A 22524-nucleotide genomic window follows, 5' to 3' on the forward strand; every position below is an offset into this window, starting at 1 on the left:
AGCCTCAGCTACTTAGTGAGGCCCTCTGCAACTCAGTGAGACCCGGTTTCAAAATAAAGAATAAAAAAAAGGGCAGGGGGTGTAGCTCAGAGGTCAAATGCCCTTGGGTTCCATCTCCAGACCCGCAAAAAAAAAAAAATTATTAATATTCAGCTTAATACTGTTTTTAACCTAATACTAGCATCTTCAGTCTGTGAGGTTAGATGATTAAAATTTTTATTATTGAGATGGTGGTTAAAACTGCATGATTTGCATGTATCAGTGTGAAGTTACTTTCCCAAATTATTCCTTTTATTTAACTTTCACAGACCTGAAAAACTTTACATTATTACTTTTATTGTTCACATTAGCAAGAATGTCTATGTTATTTTCTAGAAGTAAGATGGGTATTTAAAAAATTTTATTTATAGTTTATTACCAGCAAAAATTTAGATGAGGTTGTTGCTATAGTATTAGTGATTGAGTGCAAAAAAGATATTTACCATTTGTTGAGTACCACATACTATGCTAATTCATTTGCAAATATTCCCTTGTAATCTTCTGTACTATTATAAGAAGGAAGATACTCTCATCTGTGTTTTTTTTTTTTTTAGATGAGAAAAGTGAGGATTAGGTACTTTGTCTAGGGATTACAGTTCATCGTGCAAAGTTAATTTAAAACCAAAACTTTATATCTCCAAGCTTGGCTTCTTATCAATCATAACAAGCTGTCTTTTTAAAGTCTATATTGAAAAGAAAAATTTTTACTTTTGACCTTTTAAAAAATAGCCCAATAATTATTTTTGTAACAAACTTCATTGCCTAAGAGTTTTAGGGTAAGCATTTATAAATAGTGAATATTATGTTGGGTCCTCTAAAAATAATGTGCTTACTGAGAAGGAAGATGGTTTTAACTTGGAGGAGGAAAAGCCAGAGAAGACCAGTCAGTGATGAATGATGAACTCAGTGCTGAAGTAGAAAGTACAGGAGTTACCAAGAGGTGCCAAAACGTAGTATCTACTCTACCAAGTACAAGATTAAAACCCAAAACTCCTTAAAATCTAAGGCATTAAGGTCCAACCCCTTCTCATCTTTGATAAGTAAACATGTTTTTAATATATCTCTGTTTAAAGTCTTTTTGTATGCATGGATGTGCCTATATATGTACTATTGCATGCAGATGTGCCTTTTTTATTTTATAATTGCCCATAGTTTCAGATCTTAAAGGATTTGGGCTTGTCTTTTTTAAGATTATAGAAAATTTTTATGATAAGAGATTAATAGTCATAACACTTGTTTTTCTGTATGTCAACAATGGATACATTGGATTGGACATTTAAAAAATAATGTTTTATAGCACCATGGAAATAAAGACAGAAAATTATGCTTATATAAGAATATGACATCTATATAGACATATATATATATATATATGTATATATACATACATAATAAATCTTGATGAAATAAATGATAAATAAATCTTGTGTAAATAAAAGGTAAAATAATCCATGTTCATAATAAGATACCTCAATATTATTAAAATGACAGTTCACTTCAATTTCCATAGTCTTAAGAGAAATCATTGGCTCAAGCCAGGAGCTGTGGAACATGCCTGTTAGGCTAGTACCTGGGAGGCTGAAACATGAGGATCACAGGATTCTAGCCTCAGCAATTTAGCTGGACTCTCAACAGCTTAGTGAGACCCCATTTCAAAATAAAAAGGGCTGGCGATGTAGATCAGAGATCAAATGCCCAGGGTTTAATGGCAAGTATAAAACAAACAAACAAACAAACAAGCAAACAACACTATTTGGCTCAAGCCTGAGTAGATAACTTAAGAAAGACCATCTGTGTCCAGATAAGATCTTGAAAATTAACATTGCAGTTGTATTTATTTTACTTTTTAGTATAAGCTTTCTTCTACAGAAGAAGTTGATTATTGGTCACCTCACACATAATGCAGATTATGTGTACAACTTGGTGGCATTCTAAAAAAAACAAGCATTTTTTTCTGAATGTAAAGGGCTTTATATTATTGTGTTCATTAATCTGTGTTTTAGGAAAACAAGGGATGGCAAAATATATTGATGCAACTCCTAAAGTTTTACACACACACACACACACACACACACACATAATAATCATATGTTTTTCAAAGGTGATGGAAAAAGTCTATCCTTTATAAATCTGTAAGTGGTGTTACCTTTTAACTTTCATATCTTATTTATTTTGTGTTGATTCTAATAGATTGTCACAAAATAAATTTTATTAAAGAAGTGAATTTATCATTTCCATAAATGCATAAAGACAATACAAAAGGACCTATGTCACTTTACCATAGGAATGATCAGTCTTTCTTTTACTATATACATAGTTCTACTAATTTATTTCCAGAGTAACTCTAGAGAGAGTAGACAGTGGATAGAGGTGGAAAAATAGCCATTAAAGCATGTGTTGAAGAGTTGTAGCTTATTGGTGTTGGGAAAACTGTTTATCCATTTGTAGAACAATGGAATAGAATCCGTACCTCTCATATTATGCAAGAGTCAACTCAAGATGAAACAAAGACCTAGAAATTAAACCATAGACCTTGAAATTACTAGAGAAAGGCATAGGTCCAACACTAACATATAGGCACAGGTAGAAATTTTAATAAGACCCTCTAATGGGAATTTAAAACAAGGATTATTAAATGGGATGGCATCAAAGGAAACAAGAGTCTAAAGACAGATACCACGCAACAGTAGATCTTTGCCAGCTATTCCTCTGATGGAGGACTAATATTATCATATGCAAAATACCTAAAAGACTTACTACTAAAGAAACAAATAATCTAATCAATAAAAGGGCAATTGAACTAAGTAGATACTTCACAAAAGAAAAATACAAATGCCCAATAAACACAGGAAACAATGTTCATTATCGTTAGTAATCAGGAAGATGCAAACCAAAACTACAATGGGATGCCATCTAACCCCAAATTAGAATGTCAGTCATCATTCAGAAGTCAAACAACAATACTGATGAGGATGTGAGAAAATAGAAATTCTTCGTCACTGTCAGTGGTATTATAAATTAGTGCAGTTGCTATGGAGATTCCTCAGAAAACTGGGAATGGATTTACTATTTCTTCCAGCTATACTTCACCTGAATATCATTCTAAGGGGACTAAAATCCAACATTATAGTAATACATCCATATCCTTATTTTTAGCAGCACAATTCACAATAGCCAATTACAGGACCAGCCTAGGTTTTCATCAACAAATGAATGGAATACAAAATTATGGGGTGCACACAATAGAATTCTCAGCAATAAAGAACAGAATGATGTCATTTGCAGGAAAATGGATGGACCTGGAGAACATTATGTTAAGTGAGATTAGCTATTCACAGAAAGTGAAGGGTCATGTGTTTTCTCTCATATGTGGAAACTAGGGAATAATCAAGAAACAAGAGGAACTATAGGTAATGGAGGAGAAACCCCAGTGGAGCAAGGGAGGTGGTCTAGGGAAGGAAGGTGGAGAGAAGAATCAGTGAAGGAAGCACTTGTTGATGTTATGTACATGTGTGAAATTACCAATGTCAATATCATGTGTGGGGTAGGAGGAATCAATAGCATGAATGGGGAGGGAGCTGGGGGAGAGCTCATCAAATTCTGTGCACATGCATGCCACTATCACTACATGATGATATCAGACTATAATGCACCAAAAATGAATATGAAAACAAGGGAAGCTCATCTACTGCAAAGGTGATGAACCTGGGAGGTTGCAGTTAAGGGTTTTCATTCTTGCTCTCCTACTAATTGGCTCAGATAATAAAGTTAATCTCTTTAGGTTTAAATGACAGTCTGTGAGGAAAGCAGGTAGATTACTATCTCTAAAGCTCTTATCTCTAAAGCATATCAACATTTCAGATTTCTGGGCCAATTCCCGACCAATTGACTCAACACTTTGGGGAATGGAGTGATGGAATCTGCATTCCTATAAAGCATGACAGGTGCCCTAATCATAAGTGGTTTCAAAACCACACACTGCGAAAGACTGCTTTGAGGTGTATCTTCAAAACTGATAGGTATTCAGATAAAAGGAGCAGGATATTTCTGGAATTGAAAAATGTGTAAAAATGCCCTTCAGCAATATTAACATTGATACTTCTTTTGTTCATGTGTTGAGGTTGTCATACCTCTTTTTGTGATTAACCTTATAAGTATACCTTTATCCTTAGTGAATAATTTGAAACATTTACTTATAAACAAGCACTTGTTTGTGGAAAACTAAGATCATCATTAGTGATAAATAATTCTAAACTAATCTATAGTTAATGAGATTTTTTTGCAAAAATTTCAGTAAATTTTATACAACATTTAAGTTTTTCAGCCTATTCATTCTTCCTTAACTGCTTAATTTTTTGTCTTAATGCAGATTTTTTATTACAAGAGTATATCTTATTGAATTATTATAGACCCCATTTGGAAAGTTAACATTAAAGAAAAATGTTTCAAAATCAGTTAGAGAAAATTTTCACTTGTCATTTCTTACAAATTTCTTTAACTGTGTTTATGTGTCTGGAAACTTACTCTATTTTCAAAGATTATTGTTTATCTTTTCTGTGTAGCATTTCCTCTACTCTCAGAAAGTATCTTTAAGGTGTAGCCATCCCTACAAATACCTTTACAAGTAGTTGTTTTCCTTTTTTTAACACTGAATAAAAAAAATGTATATTATCTAAGTTAAAATAGAAAGTAAAATGCTACTGTAATTAATGCCTTTACTGTTTTTATTAAAAAGAATTCCTTTTTTTTTCAAGAGCAGTGGCATGACTTCACTGAGGGCTTGCCCCTCTTGTATGGATACCTCCTTGGCAGTTCACTTACTGCTCTTAACTCCATAAATACACATCAACATGGACTTAACATGGACTTTTGGTTTTCCTAGTTGGTAACTTCAGATTTTCACATTTTCCATCTCCTTTACATGAATAGCACATTGTAGGAACTGAAACCTGAATATATAGGAGAAATATCTTGCAGAATATTTTATTAGGTATTGCCTTAGGCATTTTAATATTTTCCTTTTTAGATAGGTTTTAAGAAGAAGTAAAAAAAGAACTGAAAGGATAATGTAAAATAATTTGTTAGAGAGGGAGATGGTCAAAACTGACATTAAAAATCTCTACCTAATTACTCTGTTGCAAAGTAATGTACTAACCTTATAACATAAATTAAATGTTACCCCTTATATATTTAGCACCACATCACAAACTCGGTTTCAGTTCTTACACTTTCTTTTTTTTCCTCATCTCTGCTTACGTCTTATATGCCTTCAGTGTGTTAAGATTATGAGCTTTTCTGTATCATCACTCCAACTTTGTATAAAATAGGAGGTGTAGCTGCATTTTCATAGATTATACCATAGTCATTATGCTTCTGGATCCATTAATTCACTTAGCAGATGGATAGGCAGCACCTTCTTATTTCTAGGTACCACCTTAGGCTGTAGGGACAAATGGTAATCCACAGAACTCTGCTCTCTGCAACTTTCCTTTCTGACAGGAGTAGCGCAGTGACAAAGTCGTAATATTTCTGGTAGCATTCTGTAAGTAGCCTTGTCTTGTCTTCCTTTTATTGGGGTGAGGGGAAGTAGGATGGAAGAATTCCCATAACCCTATCCTAAACAATTGTTTTGATTAGCAGTGCTTTTAGCTGCATGAATAGGTATCAGTTACAGGTGTTTTCCTGACTAGATAATTTATTATTTTTATAAATTATTTTCTTTTGAAATTATTTTTCACTATGAATTTTTTTATTTATCGTTATCCATTGAGATTTATTATCCATTTTTTAGTTTCTTTAATCTCTTTATCTGATTAAGATATTAATCTTCATGTCATATTTTCTGTTACAGTTTGGAGGTGAGGGTTACCGTTTGGGGATGACTGTCCCCCAGGGATCTTTGTTAGACCTCTAGGAATAATTTCTCAATAAAACTGCAAAAAAAAGAAAAAGATAAAAAGCGCCCGGGTTCTTGTCCTGAAATAAGGATAAATATACATTAGCCCGAACCCTTGCTGAAGATTTAAAGAAGTTTATTAAAAAGATAGAAATACAGAAGACAGTTACAGCCTCATGTACCCAAAGGTAACATGAGGGGGTGGTTCGAACAAATTCACCAAAGATACAACAGGTGGACCAGACTTTTTATATACATGACCTCCATCTTATTTACTTAATTCTGAGTAGTAAAGGTCCCTGTAAGGTGCCTCCCCTTACTTTCCTGCTAAGGTGTACTTTCCTGCCTAGGTATCTTTTTTCAGGAAGGCCATGGTCTAAGGTAGACACCTCCTCCCATCCTAACTAGATTCTCTAATTATATCTAGATCTGTCTTTAGAAAGAGGAAGTCCTAGCTCTCCTCTCCTATAGACCTGCTAATTACTTTCATCTAAGTTAATTTAAGTTTCAATAGCTGTTTGCTTCCTGACTGAAACTGAAACCAAGTCTTTCTTTCCCCAGTTCTGCCATTTTGACACAATTATTTTTTAAATATATCTATTAATAATCAGAGCTTTCTCAAATCTTCCTAGGCCATTCCCAGTACTGGTTCATTTTCTATAGTTGTTTTGCTGAGCTATTTCATTTATTTTTTGTATTTCAGTTAATTTTTGTCATGCAGAAGTTTTGTTTATATAAATTGCATTTTAATCAATTCAAATCTCACAGATTATTATTTTATTAATGATTTGTCTTAATATTGATGTGGTACATACCCAGGATAGATTTTATATATATATATATCTATATCTCTCTCTCTCTCTATATATATATATCTGTATATATATATATATATATATATATATTTTTTTTTTTTTTTTTTTGCAGTACTGGTGATTAAATCCCTGGATATTCTACCTCTGAGCTACATTCCCAGCCTTATTTTTTACTCTTAATTTGAAACAGGGTCTTGCTAATTTGCAGAGGGCCTTACTAAGTAGCTGAGGCTGCCTGCAAACTTGTGATTCTCCTAGCTTCATAAAGCAGTATTAAGTAAAGAAATTAAAGTAGGTAATTGAATCTGAACATACATTGAAATATATGTATTGCTACATACATGGTATAGATAGTTTTATGGGATTTTTGAAAATGACCATGGGGCAAATTTAAGCAAATTGGCTTTGATTTACATTTGTTATGCTTCTGACAGCCAGTACTCCACCTTTTCCTGATGTGTTTTTCAAATACTATGTTAATATTAGGGAATTCATTACAACCAGATGTCCTGCTTGGTGGGCTTGGGTATCCATTTGATGATAATTGTGGCATTGAGGTTTTAACTACAGAAACTCATTTGATTAAGCATGTTCAAATCAGGGTACAAGAGACTCATTCCCCTCCCCCAACCAAATAAAATGTCCCCTGGTTTTCTGGCATGGAATGACATTCTAATAGAATTTAAATAGGCCTCACAGGGCTCTGGGTTTTGTGGCACAGAAAGAAGCCGCAGGATGTAGGTGGTGGCCTCACATTGTCTGGGTTCTGTATCTGGCCAAATTCTGCATCTGGTGTTTCCCAGAAAGTATGGTGCCAATGTCACACAATGCCACATCTGTTTTCAACAAATGTTTAAGCACCAAGTTCTTAAATGCCTGGCAGAAAACTAGCATCCAGGATTTCCAAAAATAGTTTCAGATTTTAGCAGAATTGGGGTTAACAAACTCTTCCTATTTTTTAGGAATCAAATATTCGCTTTCCCCCGTAACTATATAGTTTTAAAATGTCTTTTAATCTATATTCTGTTGGAACAAATTTGTATAAATAACTATCTTGGTAAATATTGACTACTATTTGTATCTGTAAATTCAGTATTGAAACATTAGTGTGAATACTCTGTCATTTATAAATAAAATGGAAATACTTGTGTGGAAGATAAATTGTGCATTTAGAAACATTAGTCAGATGAAAGGATCACCTATAGGCATTAAGCCCTTAATTTATTTTGCTTCATTCAATTTTTATATGAATCCTGTATGGAATATATATTACTCTATTTTCATAAATGAGAAATTTGAAGTCTAGATAAGCTAAATAATTTGCCAGTAGTCCTATAGCCCACAAGTGGCTCAGCCAAAATTCTCCCTCAAGTCAACCTCTCTCTGCCCATTTTGTATTTGTCAATGTGGAGATGTTCAGTTCTCCTAAGCCAGGCATGGTCATCCTTCCAGTGGTCAGATTTGCGCTTTTTGAGACCAGCATTCTGTCACAGAAAATTAAATGTAAAATATTTCTTACTCTTCAATATGTTTTTAGTTCCTTGCTGTCTATGATATAGTAATTCTACCAACTGAATTTCTGTGCTATTATTTCTTTCTTTTTTTTTTTTTTGTGGGTTTGGGAATGGAACCCAGGGGCATTTTACCTCTGAGCTACACCCTCTGCCCTATTTTTTATTCTTTTTTTATTTTGAAACAGGGTCTCACTGAGTTGCAGAGGGCCTCACTAAGTAGCTGAGGCTATCTGCGAACCTTGATTCTCCAGGTCTCAGCCTCCCAAATGCTGTGCTTTTTCAATACAGTGTATAGTATTTAGAAAGTGACTCATCCTTGGCTGGTGTTTATTTTTCAGAAAGAGAATGTAACTTAAAGTCAGATTATACTTAATGATTTATTTATTTTAAATTTTCTTGATCATTTAACATTTACAATTCATTCCATTTTTTAAAAAAGAATTTATATCAGCTAGTCATTTCATTTCTGAACATGCATTTTCTCGTAATGAACTTTTTAAAAAATAGGTAACACAGTTGTTCAGTTGGCTTCAAATTTAAGAGATAGAAACTAATAATAACAAAACATACTTGCATGTACACACCATGTTTCAGATATTTTAAGCATTTTTTTGGGGGGCGCCTGGGGATGGAACCCAGAGGAATTTGACCTCCAAGCTACACCCCCTGCCCAATTTTTTATTCTTTTTTTTTTTTTTTTTTTAAACAGGATCTCACTGAGTTGCAAAGGGCCTCACTAAGTAGCCGAGGCTGTCCGCAAACCGCGATCCTCCGGTCTCAGCTTCCCAAATGCTGGGATTACAAGCGTGCGCGACCATACCCGGCTTATTTTAAGCATTTTTTTTTTTTTACTGCATTAACTTACTCCTCAACAAAGTGATGCTGTGGGTATTATTGTCATCTCTATGTTCTGAACAAATTAACAGAAACAAAAGGGAGATAACTGGATATTGAGCTGACTGGTTTTCTTCTTCAACCAGTCAGCATCACCTCTTTTATATAGCCTTCTTAATGAACACAATTCTCTTTTTGGGGTTTGCTTAAATGCTTATTCTATAATTAGGACTTTTTTATTACATGTATTACAACTCTCTCCCATTATCTTCTAGAATATAAACTTCCCAAGGCACATGCCTTGCCATACTTTTGTGAAGAAGATGCAGAATTTGGCAAAACTTATGGTACACTCTAGGTACTTACTAAACATTGCTTTGCCAGGACTATTTTTCCCATTTTAAAAATGGCAGTATCTGCTTTGCTGCTTCACAGAATTATTCAGAAAATGGGATGACAATTTATGACTGTTTACAAACTTCAGAGTACTACACAAATCGATATTAAAATAATCACACAGCACAATGAAGATTGTCTTTGAGCTTCTGAATATTAGCATAGAATTTGGCACCCAAGACAAACCAGGATCTTGATGATCCAGCATGTCATTGTGTTCTGGAACACTTTTTTTTTTTTTTTTGACTAGTAGTTTCAATTATTTCAAATGATTTTGGAATAATCTGATTGCATGATTATATTATTATTTTTTCAAATTTTTTATCAGTGCATTGTAGTCATATGTCTTAATGGAGTACAAGATAGCAGAAGTAAACATGTACACATATTATTATTATTATTATTATTATTATTATTATTTATGAAACTGATAGTGAAACCAGGTATACTGTGGGAGCTAGGCAAATACTCTGCTACTAAGCTACATCCTCAGCCCCCATTTTTTTTATTATGTAGAAGGCAAGAGAGAAGGATTTATCTCCAGATATTTAAACATTACAGACTTATCAACTGTTTAAATTAATTACCCTGTTCTGATGTTTAATGTAGTGTTTTGCAGTATTGTCCAATATAGGTTTCTTGTAAATTTTATAGATTCTTGTTCTGCCTTTGGGTTTATAAAATAACAGCTCAGGGTATGAAAGGGAGATCACCACAGATCTTTGTGATTAGCATGTAGGAATGAGAAATAATATAAATATGTTAAAAATCATGTCTGAGAAAATTGTTTAATGTCACCAAAATATTTTAATAGAAAATTCAGTTTTTTCATATTTAATAGCTCTCAGAATGACTGACATTTATTTTGTCACTCTAGTGTATATTTTACAGTCAATTTGTGCTGGTGAGCTTCGTGGATATTCTAATTACTCAAAACCATATGGCCATGGCAAGCAGCTGATAAATGGATTACAATTTTCTAGGCTAAAAAAATTATCCTTGCCTTGCTTGGGAGAAATGTGGAACATTGATCTGGCCCTCACTTTAACAGAAATTACAGCTTTAGATGTAGACATTTCATGACTTGCTTGTAGAGATGAGGGGCCATCTATTCAGGCAGGAACCTTGATGAGGCTCATCAGTTTCCATAACAGGTTGTCATTCTCACCATCTGCTAGTCTCATGGTCAGAAGATTATGTGCCTCTGCCTTTAGTAACTTAACAATACTTGCAGGTCAAGCCCCCATCAGAGAATATGATTTGGAGTGGTTACCATAGTCCTCATTATGGAGAATAGTTTGAAGGACACTGAGTCCAAGTACATCATTTTATTCTAGAGTTTATCCCTATATCAAAATGAGCCATCAGAAAGCTGTTTTTAGAATATCTCATTTTCCTTCTCCTACCCTGATTCCTCATTTATACAAGAGGACTTTAGTTCCCAGTCACCTGTACTTAGAGTTTTACAAAAGCTGCATTATCCACTTGCATTGCTGTAGATGATAGGGCATTTAAAAATCGACAGGTACACCCCTGCTGATATGATGAAATATATTAAAATGTGGCCAATTAGGAAACCTTGATTTTTTTCCTTCAGATATATCATATGATATTCTATTTTTATTTCCCATTCTAATTATTTTTCAACACAGCATTTTTTGCATTTTAATTTTTACATTACTGATTCTCAATTTCTATCCTTTCCTAACAAAATGAGCCATTTGTTCTTTCATCAGAAAAAATATCAATTGATTTGCTTTATAAATAAACCATTTCCTTATTCTAATGCATTTAAAGTAATTAACTAAGAAAGGCCATTCTGTACTTTGTGGCTGGAAACTGAATGCTTTTACACATAGAGGAAATTTTGTCATAAAACTGTTTTACTTACCAGTTAAGAATGTATTAGTATGACACATAAATTCCTAATGGAAAGCTCATAAAGACAGAGAGTTGTTGTAATCAGTCTCCTGATGTAGGCAGTGAAAACTCCATCCTAACCAAAGAACTGAGATCTTCCTGCTCTTTTTCCATACTTTGTCATCCTCAGGGCACAGTATTTGTCCTCAGATTTACCATACCAAGGATTTATAGTTGTGATATGATAATGGAGGAGACGCTCCAGTGAAGCAAGGGAGGTGGTCTGGGGCAGGAAGGAGGAGAGGGAGAACCAATAAAGGAATCACTTTCATCGATATTATGTTCCTATGTGACAATACCAATATCAATCGCAGTACCCTCTATGGGAAAGATGAGAGGAAGATTGGAGAAGGAGCGGGTAGAAAGCCTGCCAACTACTATGTGCCTGTGTGTCACTATCGTTGTGAACTACAGTATGATGAGAGACTATCATGCGGTAATTTTAAAAAGATGATTTTTTTACATAACATAAAATTCTGACCTGGCTTCTATGTTTCCTGATGTCTTTTCCCAGGAAGATGGAAAGCTAAGGGGTAAAAGGCTTTGTTCTTTTAAGAAATTTCTGCTTACCCCATATACACCCATATTGACCCACACTGGCCATGTAAGACATGGCCTTACATATAAGTGTAAGAGAGACAGGAAAATAGTACTTGTACTTTTCACCTGTGTAGCAGGCTCTGCAGAGAGAAGACACCTGTGAATTGCTTGTTTCTGTAACTCTTTCTAGGCTTTACCATGTGTTCAGATTGCATATGAAACAATTTTTGTGTGTGTATTTTCATTTAATATACCTGTTTTTCTCATTATTTAGTTAAGGAATGGAATTAAGAGCACATTTAATCTTAATTTTTTTTTTATTGGTACATGTTAGTCATGCATCTTAATGAAATACAAGATGGTACAGGCATACATGCACATATCACCCAATTAGCCCTTCCCCAATTCCCACCCCATTTTCTCCTCCCTCCCTTCTTCTCATGTTTGGCTTAGTGATTGACTTTGATATGTTTGTGAATGTACATTGTGTACTTTAGGGAATTTCCATCTTACCCCCTCCCATTCTTCTCAGTTAGGTCCCCTTATTTGCTCATCTATAATATTTCCTTAATATGTTCACATAGACAATTTCTTTTTTGAGGTAGTTATACTTCATAAAATCCTGAGATTATTTATTAAGCTGAATTGCCAAGACCATATGAGCAGATAATATATTATAGACTTTATTGACTTTAAAATGTGGTCTCTTTGTAACCTTTGGAGCAATTTCTAATTTTCTTGAAATAGATGAACACAGTAGCTATAGGTGTTGAACAAATGGTAATTTTGTATCAAAGTAGCTTTTGAATAATCTGCAGGCAGAGAAAAGTAATAAAATATTAAGAATGTGATAAAACGGTGTACTTCACAAAACAAGTAATTCTTGAGAGTAAATGAGGAGAAAAATAATATGACACAGAGATAAAAAAACAAAACAAAAAGAGAGATCATTCAGACAGCTTGGACTTTATTGCCTTACAACCATGTCTACTAACTGTCCTTTCCACAAAGCTTTTTCTTGTTAAGCCACTGTTTTTCCGTGTCTCAGTCAGTATTCTCACTGCTGTGACCCAGTACACCTGACTGACCACAGAAACTTAAAGGCATGAAAATTTGTTTGCTCACAGTTCTGGAGATTTCAGGGTTCAGTTCATGTCAGGTCAGCTGTATCCACAGAACTTAGGGCATGGTGGTGGGTGGGAAGAAAAAAGAAAGAGAGCAAGTGCTTGGCTCTCACATCACAGAGACCAGAAACAACAGAGAGCAAGGGAAAGAGGGACCATATCTAATTTTCAAGGTGACACTCAGAGACCCCTTCTCAGCAACCAAACTCCACCTCCAGCATGGCTGTCTTATTCTCATAAGGTCTAGGGAAACATTCTAAATTCAAATTATGACATCTCCTCATTCACATAGATAGTAAGTATGCTAATTTTACAGTCATCTAGCTCTCTCCCCTAGATGACTATTGGCACATGATAAGAGTTATTAATAGTTTTCTTTGCAGAATGGTAAAAAGTGAGTACATAAAGTTTGCTTTCAAAAGCAAAGTATGTGTCAGTATCCATGGCCTAGTCAACTTGTCTTTCATGTGAAAGAAATCCATTCTTTTATGAATAACCTAACTGGCAGGCTTAGAATGGCACAGTGTGATATATTGAAAATGAGTACTTCAGATTTTGAGAAAGACCAATCTTAATCCATTTTCTGATTGAATTTGTTTAATTACATATATGTGTAGTAAGATTTGTAAAGCATTATTGAATTTTGGAGAAATATGATTGTATTTTCAAAAATATTTGTTGTTTTTTTTTTATATTTTTCTCCATACTAGGATTTTAAGAGCGGACTTGGTATTACAATAATTCCTATGAATGTAGCGAATGTAAAACAAGTGGATCGCACTGTGAAACAATCTTTTGAAATAATTACTCCCTATAGGAGTTTTAGGTAAGCTATTTTAAATATTTTGTTTGTTTTTTCTACTACTATAAAAAGCTTGGACAATCTTTATAATACTAGTGGTGACTTTACTCCTTATAGAATACTTAAAATTGTCTTTCTACTTTTCCAAAGTATTTTGTTTATTATCCACCATATAAAGACACCTTAAGCTGGGTGGGCATGGTGGTGCACGCTTGTAATCCCCGTGCTTGGGAGGTGGAGACAGGTGGATCGCGCTGGTTCGAAGCCAGCCTCGCTGACTTAAGAGTCCCTGTTTCCAAAAAATATATATAAAATAGGTCTGGGAGTGTAGCCCATAGGTAGAAGTGTTTCCAGGAACCCCATTACCACCACCAGGAAAAAAAATAGACACCTTAAAAAGTGACCTGAATGATCATACAACCTGCACAAATACTTATTCCCTAAATTTCGAGTCGTTTCTTTTCATAGTAGGCTTTACGAGTCTGATCATTTTTATCAATAAATATGGGGCATTCCTTTATATTTAGAAGGAATTAATAAATAGCATATCATGTCTTTAAGTTGTATTTTTATTATTTTAACCTAATCAAATACAATCCCTTTCTTAAGATTGATCCATACTTATATTTGCTGCATATGGTTTCATCAGGTAGGTACTCAGCTTAAAAGGATACTGATTATACGGATCTTATGCAATTACTGGTCCAAATGTTTTAATATCTTGCTTAATACATATATACAGATATATATATATATATATATATATATACACATAATTTTGATAGCCTAGTGATTGCTTAATTATGACAATGAAGAAGTACTTTTTAAGTTTTAATCTATAATAATTCTATAACTTTAGAGAGTAAATACTAGTCAAAATCTGTTGATTTCAACTATATTAGTTGATTTATCACCAATAACCAGCACACTTCTGGCTCTTATACAGGTCAGAGACAGTTCCGGGCCTTTGAAGCACTAACAGCTTCAAAGATACTAAATCTGTTGTGTATTTTGTTAAACTATGCCTGCTGGCTTAAAATTTGAGAAGAAATAAATGACTAGATAAAGAATAACAAGCTTTACTTATACACATGCAGATGCTGGGGCTGGAGATATTGGTCAACAGTATAGCATTGATTAGCATGTGTGCGGCCCTAGGTTGGATCCCCAGCACTACAGAAGGAAAAAAGGAAAATATGCAGATTCTAGCTTCAACTGATAATGTAGATACTGGATGTGGCCAGTCTTCTGAACTTCAAACCACTAAGAATTTTGTTCCTAAGTGAGGATGGAATCGTGGTATGCTTCAGGAAATATAAAATATGTAAACCACTTATTATTTTTATGAATTATTTAAATGATGCTAGCCATCCGTTGTTTTCATTATATTTTAAAATAATTTTAGGACAGAAAGGTTTAACGTGACAGATCATTTTGTTGGTTGTTGGTGAACTATGTGGAACATTTTTTGACACATTGTAGGTCCTTCGTAAATGTTTCTTGAAGGAGTGAACTCCTACTTAATGTTTTATCTCTCCAGTTAAGTCTATAATAAATACTAAGAACCAGAATAAGTCAGAATATGGCTAAAAATGAGTTCGAAATTTGTTAGAATAGGAACCACTTAAAACTTTTGTATTTTCTCAATCTCATAAAGCCATCTGGATATTCTTCTAATTAAAAAATCTATTTTAAGTCTTAAAGAAATCACAATTTCTGGTGGGTGTTTTTGATTATTTTAGTTTCAAACTATGATATATTTGCTTGGCAGAATATTCCCATAGTCCTGAAATTCTAACAGTCTCCTATTGATTATTATATAACCATTGTTTAAGAATCAAGGCCTCTCATTTAAGCTTTTGACCTAATAAAGCAATGCTAGAACACATTAGATCTTGGTCAGAAAAATATGTATGTTAATTTTGGTTCAAGATAGGTAAACAAAGCCATAAGCAATATGGAAAATTAGAAGGAAACAATTTGTTAAATTAGATGATTTTTAATAGAAAGGATAATCCAGAAATGCCTGGCAGGCATAATGTTCAGCTGCTGTTTAATTTGCGAGTGAAATGAATATGCAAACTGAACATCCTGCTTAATTGGCCTTTACAAGGGAGATCGATAATGCAGAAACGTTAATTGTTTCAGCTTTACAGCCGAGTCTGAAAAAGAGAAACAAGACTGGATTGAAGCTGTGCAGCAATCAATAGCAGAAACTCTCTCTGATTATGAAGTAGCTGAGAAGATTTGGTTCAATGAGTCCAACAGGAGCTGTGCAGATTGTAAAGCCCCGGACCCTGACTGGGCATCCATCAATCTCTGTGTTGTCATCTGTAAGAAGTGTGCAGGTAATTAGTGACAAGTTATGCTCACCACTGCTCTGTGGCAGATTAGCACTGACTGCTCTTTGTCATCATATATAATGTGTTCTGGCCAACAGCTGTAGAAAGTAAAATTCAGAGAATGCTTAGTGCATTTAAACACAGTTTAGAAATATCATATAACACTGAACTTCTTTTAGGTATAACTTAGATGTTAAAGTTAATTATGAAGCCTGAAGTCATGTTTTGTGTCTACTGGTCCATGTATTGATTTTAAAAACACACTTGAGATTTTTAGTTTTGAATATACCCAGAACAAGTGTACATCGTTGCATGAAGATTTGCCTATTTTCCCTCAATATATTTTTTCTTTTTTTTTTTTTTTTTTGGCAGTACTTGGAATTGAACCTAGAAATGTCTTACCTCTGAGCTATATCCGTAGTCCTACTTTAGTTTTTATTTTGAGATAGGGTTTCACTAAGTTGCAGAGGGCCTTGCTAAGTTGCTGAGGCTGGTCTCAAACCTACAGTATTCCTGAGTCAGCCTCCCAGGTACTGGGATTACAAGTGTGTACCACCCCTCCTGGTTCACTTCCATCACATGTTTTAAGACATATTTTTCACATGAAGATTGTTCTGAGCTCTCAACCTAATATACTGAATTTGGTATCTCAACACAAATTTGATGTAGAATTTTATATACAACAATATTTATCTTTTGAAAGCAAACAGAAATAAGACTTTTTTACTGAGATCTTACAGTGGACTGTCTAGCATCTTGTTAAATTGAGGAACTCAGGCAGTCACTCAAGTGAGTGGAGGGACATGGACTGCAGCCTAAATGTACTCGGAGGGGTCTTAGCAAAAGTTTGCCATAATCTAAACTGTAGGTGAGTCTTCCAGGATGTCCACTCCTCTGCCAGCCCCATCCCCCCATACACACACACACACACACACACACACACACGGCCTAGAATACTAGACACTATGTTAGTCTAGAAAAGGACATGGCATTTTCTTTATAATGTATGCATAGTAATTACAATAGAGTGGTAGAGCATAAGTTCAGGACTAGAATTGATTCCAAGGTCAACGACAAGTCATTAGAGAGGATGTTTTACATGTATATATGTATATGTATATGTATATATGTATATGTACGTATGTATTTGGTGCACTATAGCCTCACATCACAATGTAGGTCGTGTTGACAATAGCATAGATTCACACAGTACTTGGCGACACCCCCCCCCCAGACTCTCCATTTTCCTCCCTCCTGATACTGAGTGTCCATGTTAACAATGTTATAGAGGGTTGCAGGCAACTGCATCGTCCTTGTTCAGCTAAGTTAAAGAAATCCTCTCCTCTTTAAGTGCTTGGAGAGGATTTCTTAAACTTAGCTGAGCAAGGACGATGAGCATTGCAGCTACTGCAGTTGCCTAGAACCCTTGATGCTAGACCTGTATCCTTTTCTCATAATACTAAGGTAACTTTCCTCACCAACGTAGTTAACAGCATGAATTCCAACAAAAAGAAGCATCAACTAATCACGCTCTACTTTGCAGGTTTTTCATTCTTCTCTGCTCTTCACTCTCATTAGAACGGATAGCTTTGTGTTGTTTCAGGCTGCTCGACATGCCCCCTTTCTCCTTCCTCATAGGATTCTCTGCTTCTCACTAATTCCCTCTCTTAAGTGAGTTTTTAACCATGGCATCTTTTGCTTCATCATGCACACTTGCATAAGCCTGTGTTGTCAACATCAAGCTCTCTGAAAACTCCCATTCCCCCGTATGCATCATTCATTGTCCTTTTTTTCTCTTTCATAAATCAGATGCTTTTCCGACTACATAGTAGCTGGCACAAGTTTCCTTCTTTCCTTTAACTTCTTTAGCTTTCCTTAATATTCTGTAACCAGCCTTTTCTTTCTACTTCAGTAAAAAGAATTTCAGCCACATATGCCAGTATATTCTACTTCTCAGTTTGCGAGGTTCTCTCCTATCTTTATCATCTTCTCTGCAATGCTGAAGGCCTTTGGCCAGCATGTCTCTCTGTAATATCCATCCTCCCTCTGCTTCTGAGATATCATTCTCAATTAGTGCATTTGTCCTGCCTCCTGGCCATTGTTTTCCAGCCTGCCTCTCCTGTTCAGTGCTCCAGAAGTAGGTATATTCTCTTAGAGGACATCATCAACTCTCTTTGACTCTGCAGTTCCCAAGTAATGTTATTTTTATCACTTGAATTCCACACTCATTTTAAATCAGCTGATTCTCACTTTGTTGGACACTAAACTTATAATTACCTACCTAGGAGACAATTTCTACTTAGATTTGCAAAAGACACTTCAGAAATAACATGTCACAAATGGAGCCCTCATTGCTGCCTCCAGCTCCTTGCATAAAACTGCAATTTTTTATATGTCCCCCATCTTGATCAGAAATAATACTGTCTATCCTAACACACTCAAGCTTAAAACCTAAGGGACCCTCTATTCACTTTTACCTGAAGCCCACCAGTTTTATCTTTTTGGTGTCTCTAAACCTGTCCATTTTATTTCTCCATTCATCTGCCTCAACTTAGAGCTCATTCTCTCCTTCCTCAGCTATTCCAGCAGTCAGTTTTCAGTAACCCTTACAGGCTTCTAAGTTTGCTCTTTTTTAGTACTGCCTTTAGGTAGTCTTTGAAAATCCAAACTAATGCAAATGCCTATCACAGAAGTTATATGGCTTTGTTCACAGAAGGTTTTCACCTTCCAAAAAGGAGGAGGGAGCAAACTCTTGATAATGTAGAGAAGACTGAACTTCTCCTACTCATAAGACTAAAAGATTGTTAATATCAGGCACAATGTCAGAAGTCCAATGCCATGTGTAGCGTTTTTCTTTTCAGCCTAGTATCACACATACACTTGGATGTTATATATGACTGAATGTTGGTTTGTTGATAAGGGAATGCTGGGCTTTTAGCCCTCTTCTAGCAGAACAGAGACACCATCTCAGATTTCTAACTGTACATTTATTAGACTTGTAGCTAGCTTCTGTTTTTAATAGTAAAAGAATAATATTTGTGTTCACATACAAAGTACTTAATGAGATATATTAAAACATGTTTAGTAATTAATAGCTGATTATCAAATATGTATATACACATATATAATTTTATAGGAGTAGTTTTATGATGATGTAAGGTGATAATGACTGATTGCTATTGGTTGTGATTGTGGTTGGTTATGGTCTCTATACAAAAACTATGATGCAGCACTTAATGCTGTTGGTATTTAGGAAAGTAGATATTGGTATGTTTAAATTGAGAAGATGTGTGTACACCCTTTTGTGTATACATACCTTAGAAACAAAGTTAAATAAATTTGTATACAAATTAAATCATAATTGTATTTTTTTGTTTGTTTGTTTAACTCCAGGACAGCATAGATCTTTGGGACCAAAAGATTCCAAGGTTAGAAGTCTAAAAATGGATGCCAGCATTTGGAGCAATGAACTCATTGAGGTAAGTAAGTGCTGCCTAAGTGGTGAATAGAGACCATGGAGGAGGTATACGGTGGAGTGACATGAATTTCTTGACAAGCTTTTTGATGAAGCCAAAATGAAAATTGCTGATATCTTGTTTGGTAGCATGAACTCATTCAGAAAGCTTTTAAGATGGGATACTTATTTTTAAAATAAATAATAAAAAGAACTCTAATGATAATAAAAGTAGAACCCTCCTTTTATCCCAGCATGGTAAAGTATTAGAAAATGGAACGTAAACATTTGGCACACCTTTCTATTCTCTGTCTTGGCCAAGCTCTGTCATTTACTGCGACAGAGTGTAACTTGTTGCCCCTCGTCTCTGTTTTCTGTTCATCTTCCACTAAAGGAGCTGCTCGCACTAAACCTCATAATCCCACCTACTCAACTTTTTGAAGTGAATCTGTCCTAGTGTAAGTCTCAAAGAATAAGACTACTTTTGCTGCAGTTTGTTTTGCTAGCAATTTATTTTATAGCTAATGGGTTGCCATTATTTAGAGCAGCGAGGCAGCATTAAAAATAGATGTAGTATCTACTTTCATACTTTATCTTTCTGAGAGAGTTGAGAGGTCAGTCTTTTTTTGCTGATTCTAATATTTTGTGAACTGATATGTTTTCATCATTTTTTGACATTTCAGCTTTTTATCGTCATTGGAAACAAAAGAGCAAATGACTTTTGGGCTGGTAACCTTCAAAAAGATGAAGAATTACACATGGACTCACCAGTAGAAAAGAGAAAAAACTTTATTACTCAGAAATACAAAGAAGGAAAATTCAGAAAGACCCTTTTGGCATCTCTGACCAAAGAAGAATTAAATAAGGTATTGAGTAAAACATAACAATAGATACGGACTTTAATTCCTTCTTGAACATGTGACAAGATTCTTGATAAGAAATTTAAAAATATAACGCTATTTCACACATGTTTGAGTATTGTTTTATTTTTCATTCTTTTATGAGAGTGTGCCATTGGTTTTCTACATTTCTTTAGGATTCATTAGCAAGAATGATAAACTCTTTCTCCATGATTAAGTCTCCTAACTTGGAATTACTCCTGCTATTCTGAAATTTTTTACAACTGCTCCTGTTTAAAAGGCAGGATATGTGACATCCTTTTTATGTTGCTGATAGTGTTACCAAAATTAACATCATTTATTCATTTTATTGTTACAAACTAAAATTTGCTAAGTGTCATTGATTTCACATCATACTTGATTTTGGCTGAGTGAACCTACATCTTTTTATGCCTATTTCATCCTGCCTATTTGATCTTTTGGCAAAGACATGAAAGGAAATGGTTGTGTTAAGTACCTTTCACCCTTTCTTGTCATAGATTGCTGCTATAGCTCTGTGTGTTAGGAGGCATTTATGTGGATATTAAATGTACACACCTTTATATGCCTATTTTTAGGCTCAGATGATAGTAATTTTTCATGGTTTCCATTAAAATTTTTATTGGTAATGCTTGGTGAATCTTTTGGAAAATGAAGACCATTGTCCACTATTGAAAATATAAGTTATAGATACATACACACACATATATATATATATATATATATATATATATATATATATATTGATATCTATCTCTATAAGAATATATAAGAATATATCTATTGATATGTATGGAATTTTATAGATCTTTATGTATATGTCTATATGTTTGTATATGCATACATAATTGATTTATATTATTTTTCTGTTGGTTCAGTCTTCCTAAAGCAAGTTAGTCTTTGTGTATCTTGTGTATATTAGTAAAATGGGGTCACCAACTAAATTTAAAGCATACATAAAGAATGCAAGATTCAAAACAGATTCCTAGGTTATTCCCAGGGAAGAACCTGGGAGGTGGGTAAGAGGTGGTAACTGGAGAGTTAGATCTAGATTTTTATTAAGATATTTAATTTGTTTTGGGTATTGTTTTTATGGGTATTAATTATATTACTAAAATAACTGACCATTTATAATTAAAATTCATGGATTAATAAAGAATATAAATTTAGGATTTTGTTTAATATAATTCTGAATACCAGAGGTCATTAGGTAAAGAATAAATTGTGGATTTGGGAAGGTAATTGATGAATTTGAAGAACAAAATCATGTATTCCTCCCAATTTGTTCTATCCTTGGAGGGTAATATGAATCTTCTCACTGGACACTTATGTCCTCAAGTAAAGTTCAGTCACACACACAGCTTCCATAAACTAAGATATTAGATAAGTTTAAATTAAGTGCTAGTGATTGCATTTTCCCCAAATATTTTATTTTATTTTATTTTATTTTATTTTATTTATTTATTTATTTATTTATTTGGTGGTACTGGGGTTCCTGGAAGCCCTCCTTCCTCCGGGCTACACTCCCAGACCTATTTTTTTTTTATATTTTTGAAACAGGGTCTCTTACGCCAGCACGGCTGGCTTCGAACCTGCGCGATCCTCCTGTCTCCGCCTCCCAAGCGCGGGGATTACAAGCGTGCGCCACCACGCCCGGCGCATTTTTTCCAAATATTTTAAAGGGAAGCTTAAATATTGAGACTTAACCACTAACTATATTGGAGTTTTAAAAATTAGCATTTTAGCTGGGCGTGGTTGTGCACTTTGGTAATCCCCACACTTTGGAGGCGGAGACAGGAAGATCACGCTGGTTTGAAGCCAGCCTCGCTGTCCTAAGAGACCCTGTTTCCAAATAAAAAATATAAAATAGGTTCGGGAGTGTAGCCCAGGGGAGGAAGGGTTTCCAGGAACCCAGTGCCACACACACACACAAAATATTAGCATCTTAGTGCCAGTGAATGATTTTTGCA

At 34.5% G+C, this 22524-nt stretch overlaps 1 protein-coding gene across 1 annotated transcript in view; it reads left to right on the forward strand.

Annotated features, from left to right (window-relative positions):
- ARAP2 (ArfGAP with RhoGAP domain, ankyrin repeat and PH domain 2) overlaps positions 1 to 22524 on the forward strand; it is a gene marked incomplete at both ends in the record, with an annotated part of 179420 nt that overhangs the window by 60422 nt on the left and 96474 nt on the right. Inside the window, 4 exons of the mRNA XM_080698069.1 lie at positions 13789 to 13904; positions 16029 to 16228; positions 19616 to 19701; positions 20360 to 20542. Coding sequence (XP_080554195.1) covers positions 13789 to 13904; positions 16029 to 16228; positions 19616 to 19701; positions 20360 to 20542 — 585 coding nt within the window. The remainder of the gene's footprint in view (positions 1 to 13788; positions 13905 to 16028; positions 16229 to 19615; positions 19702 to 20359; positions 20543 to 22524) is intronic.

The sequence above is a fragment of the Muscardinus avellanarius genome (assembly GCF_963383645.1).
Source record: "Muscardinus avellanarius genome assembly, chromosome: 6".
Classification (NCBI taxonomy): Eukaryota; Metazoa; Chordata; class Mammalia; order Rodentia; family Gliridae; genus Muscardinus; species Muscardinus avellanarius.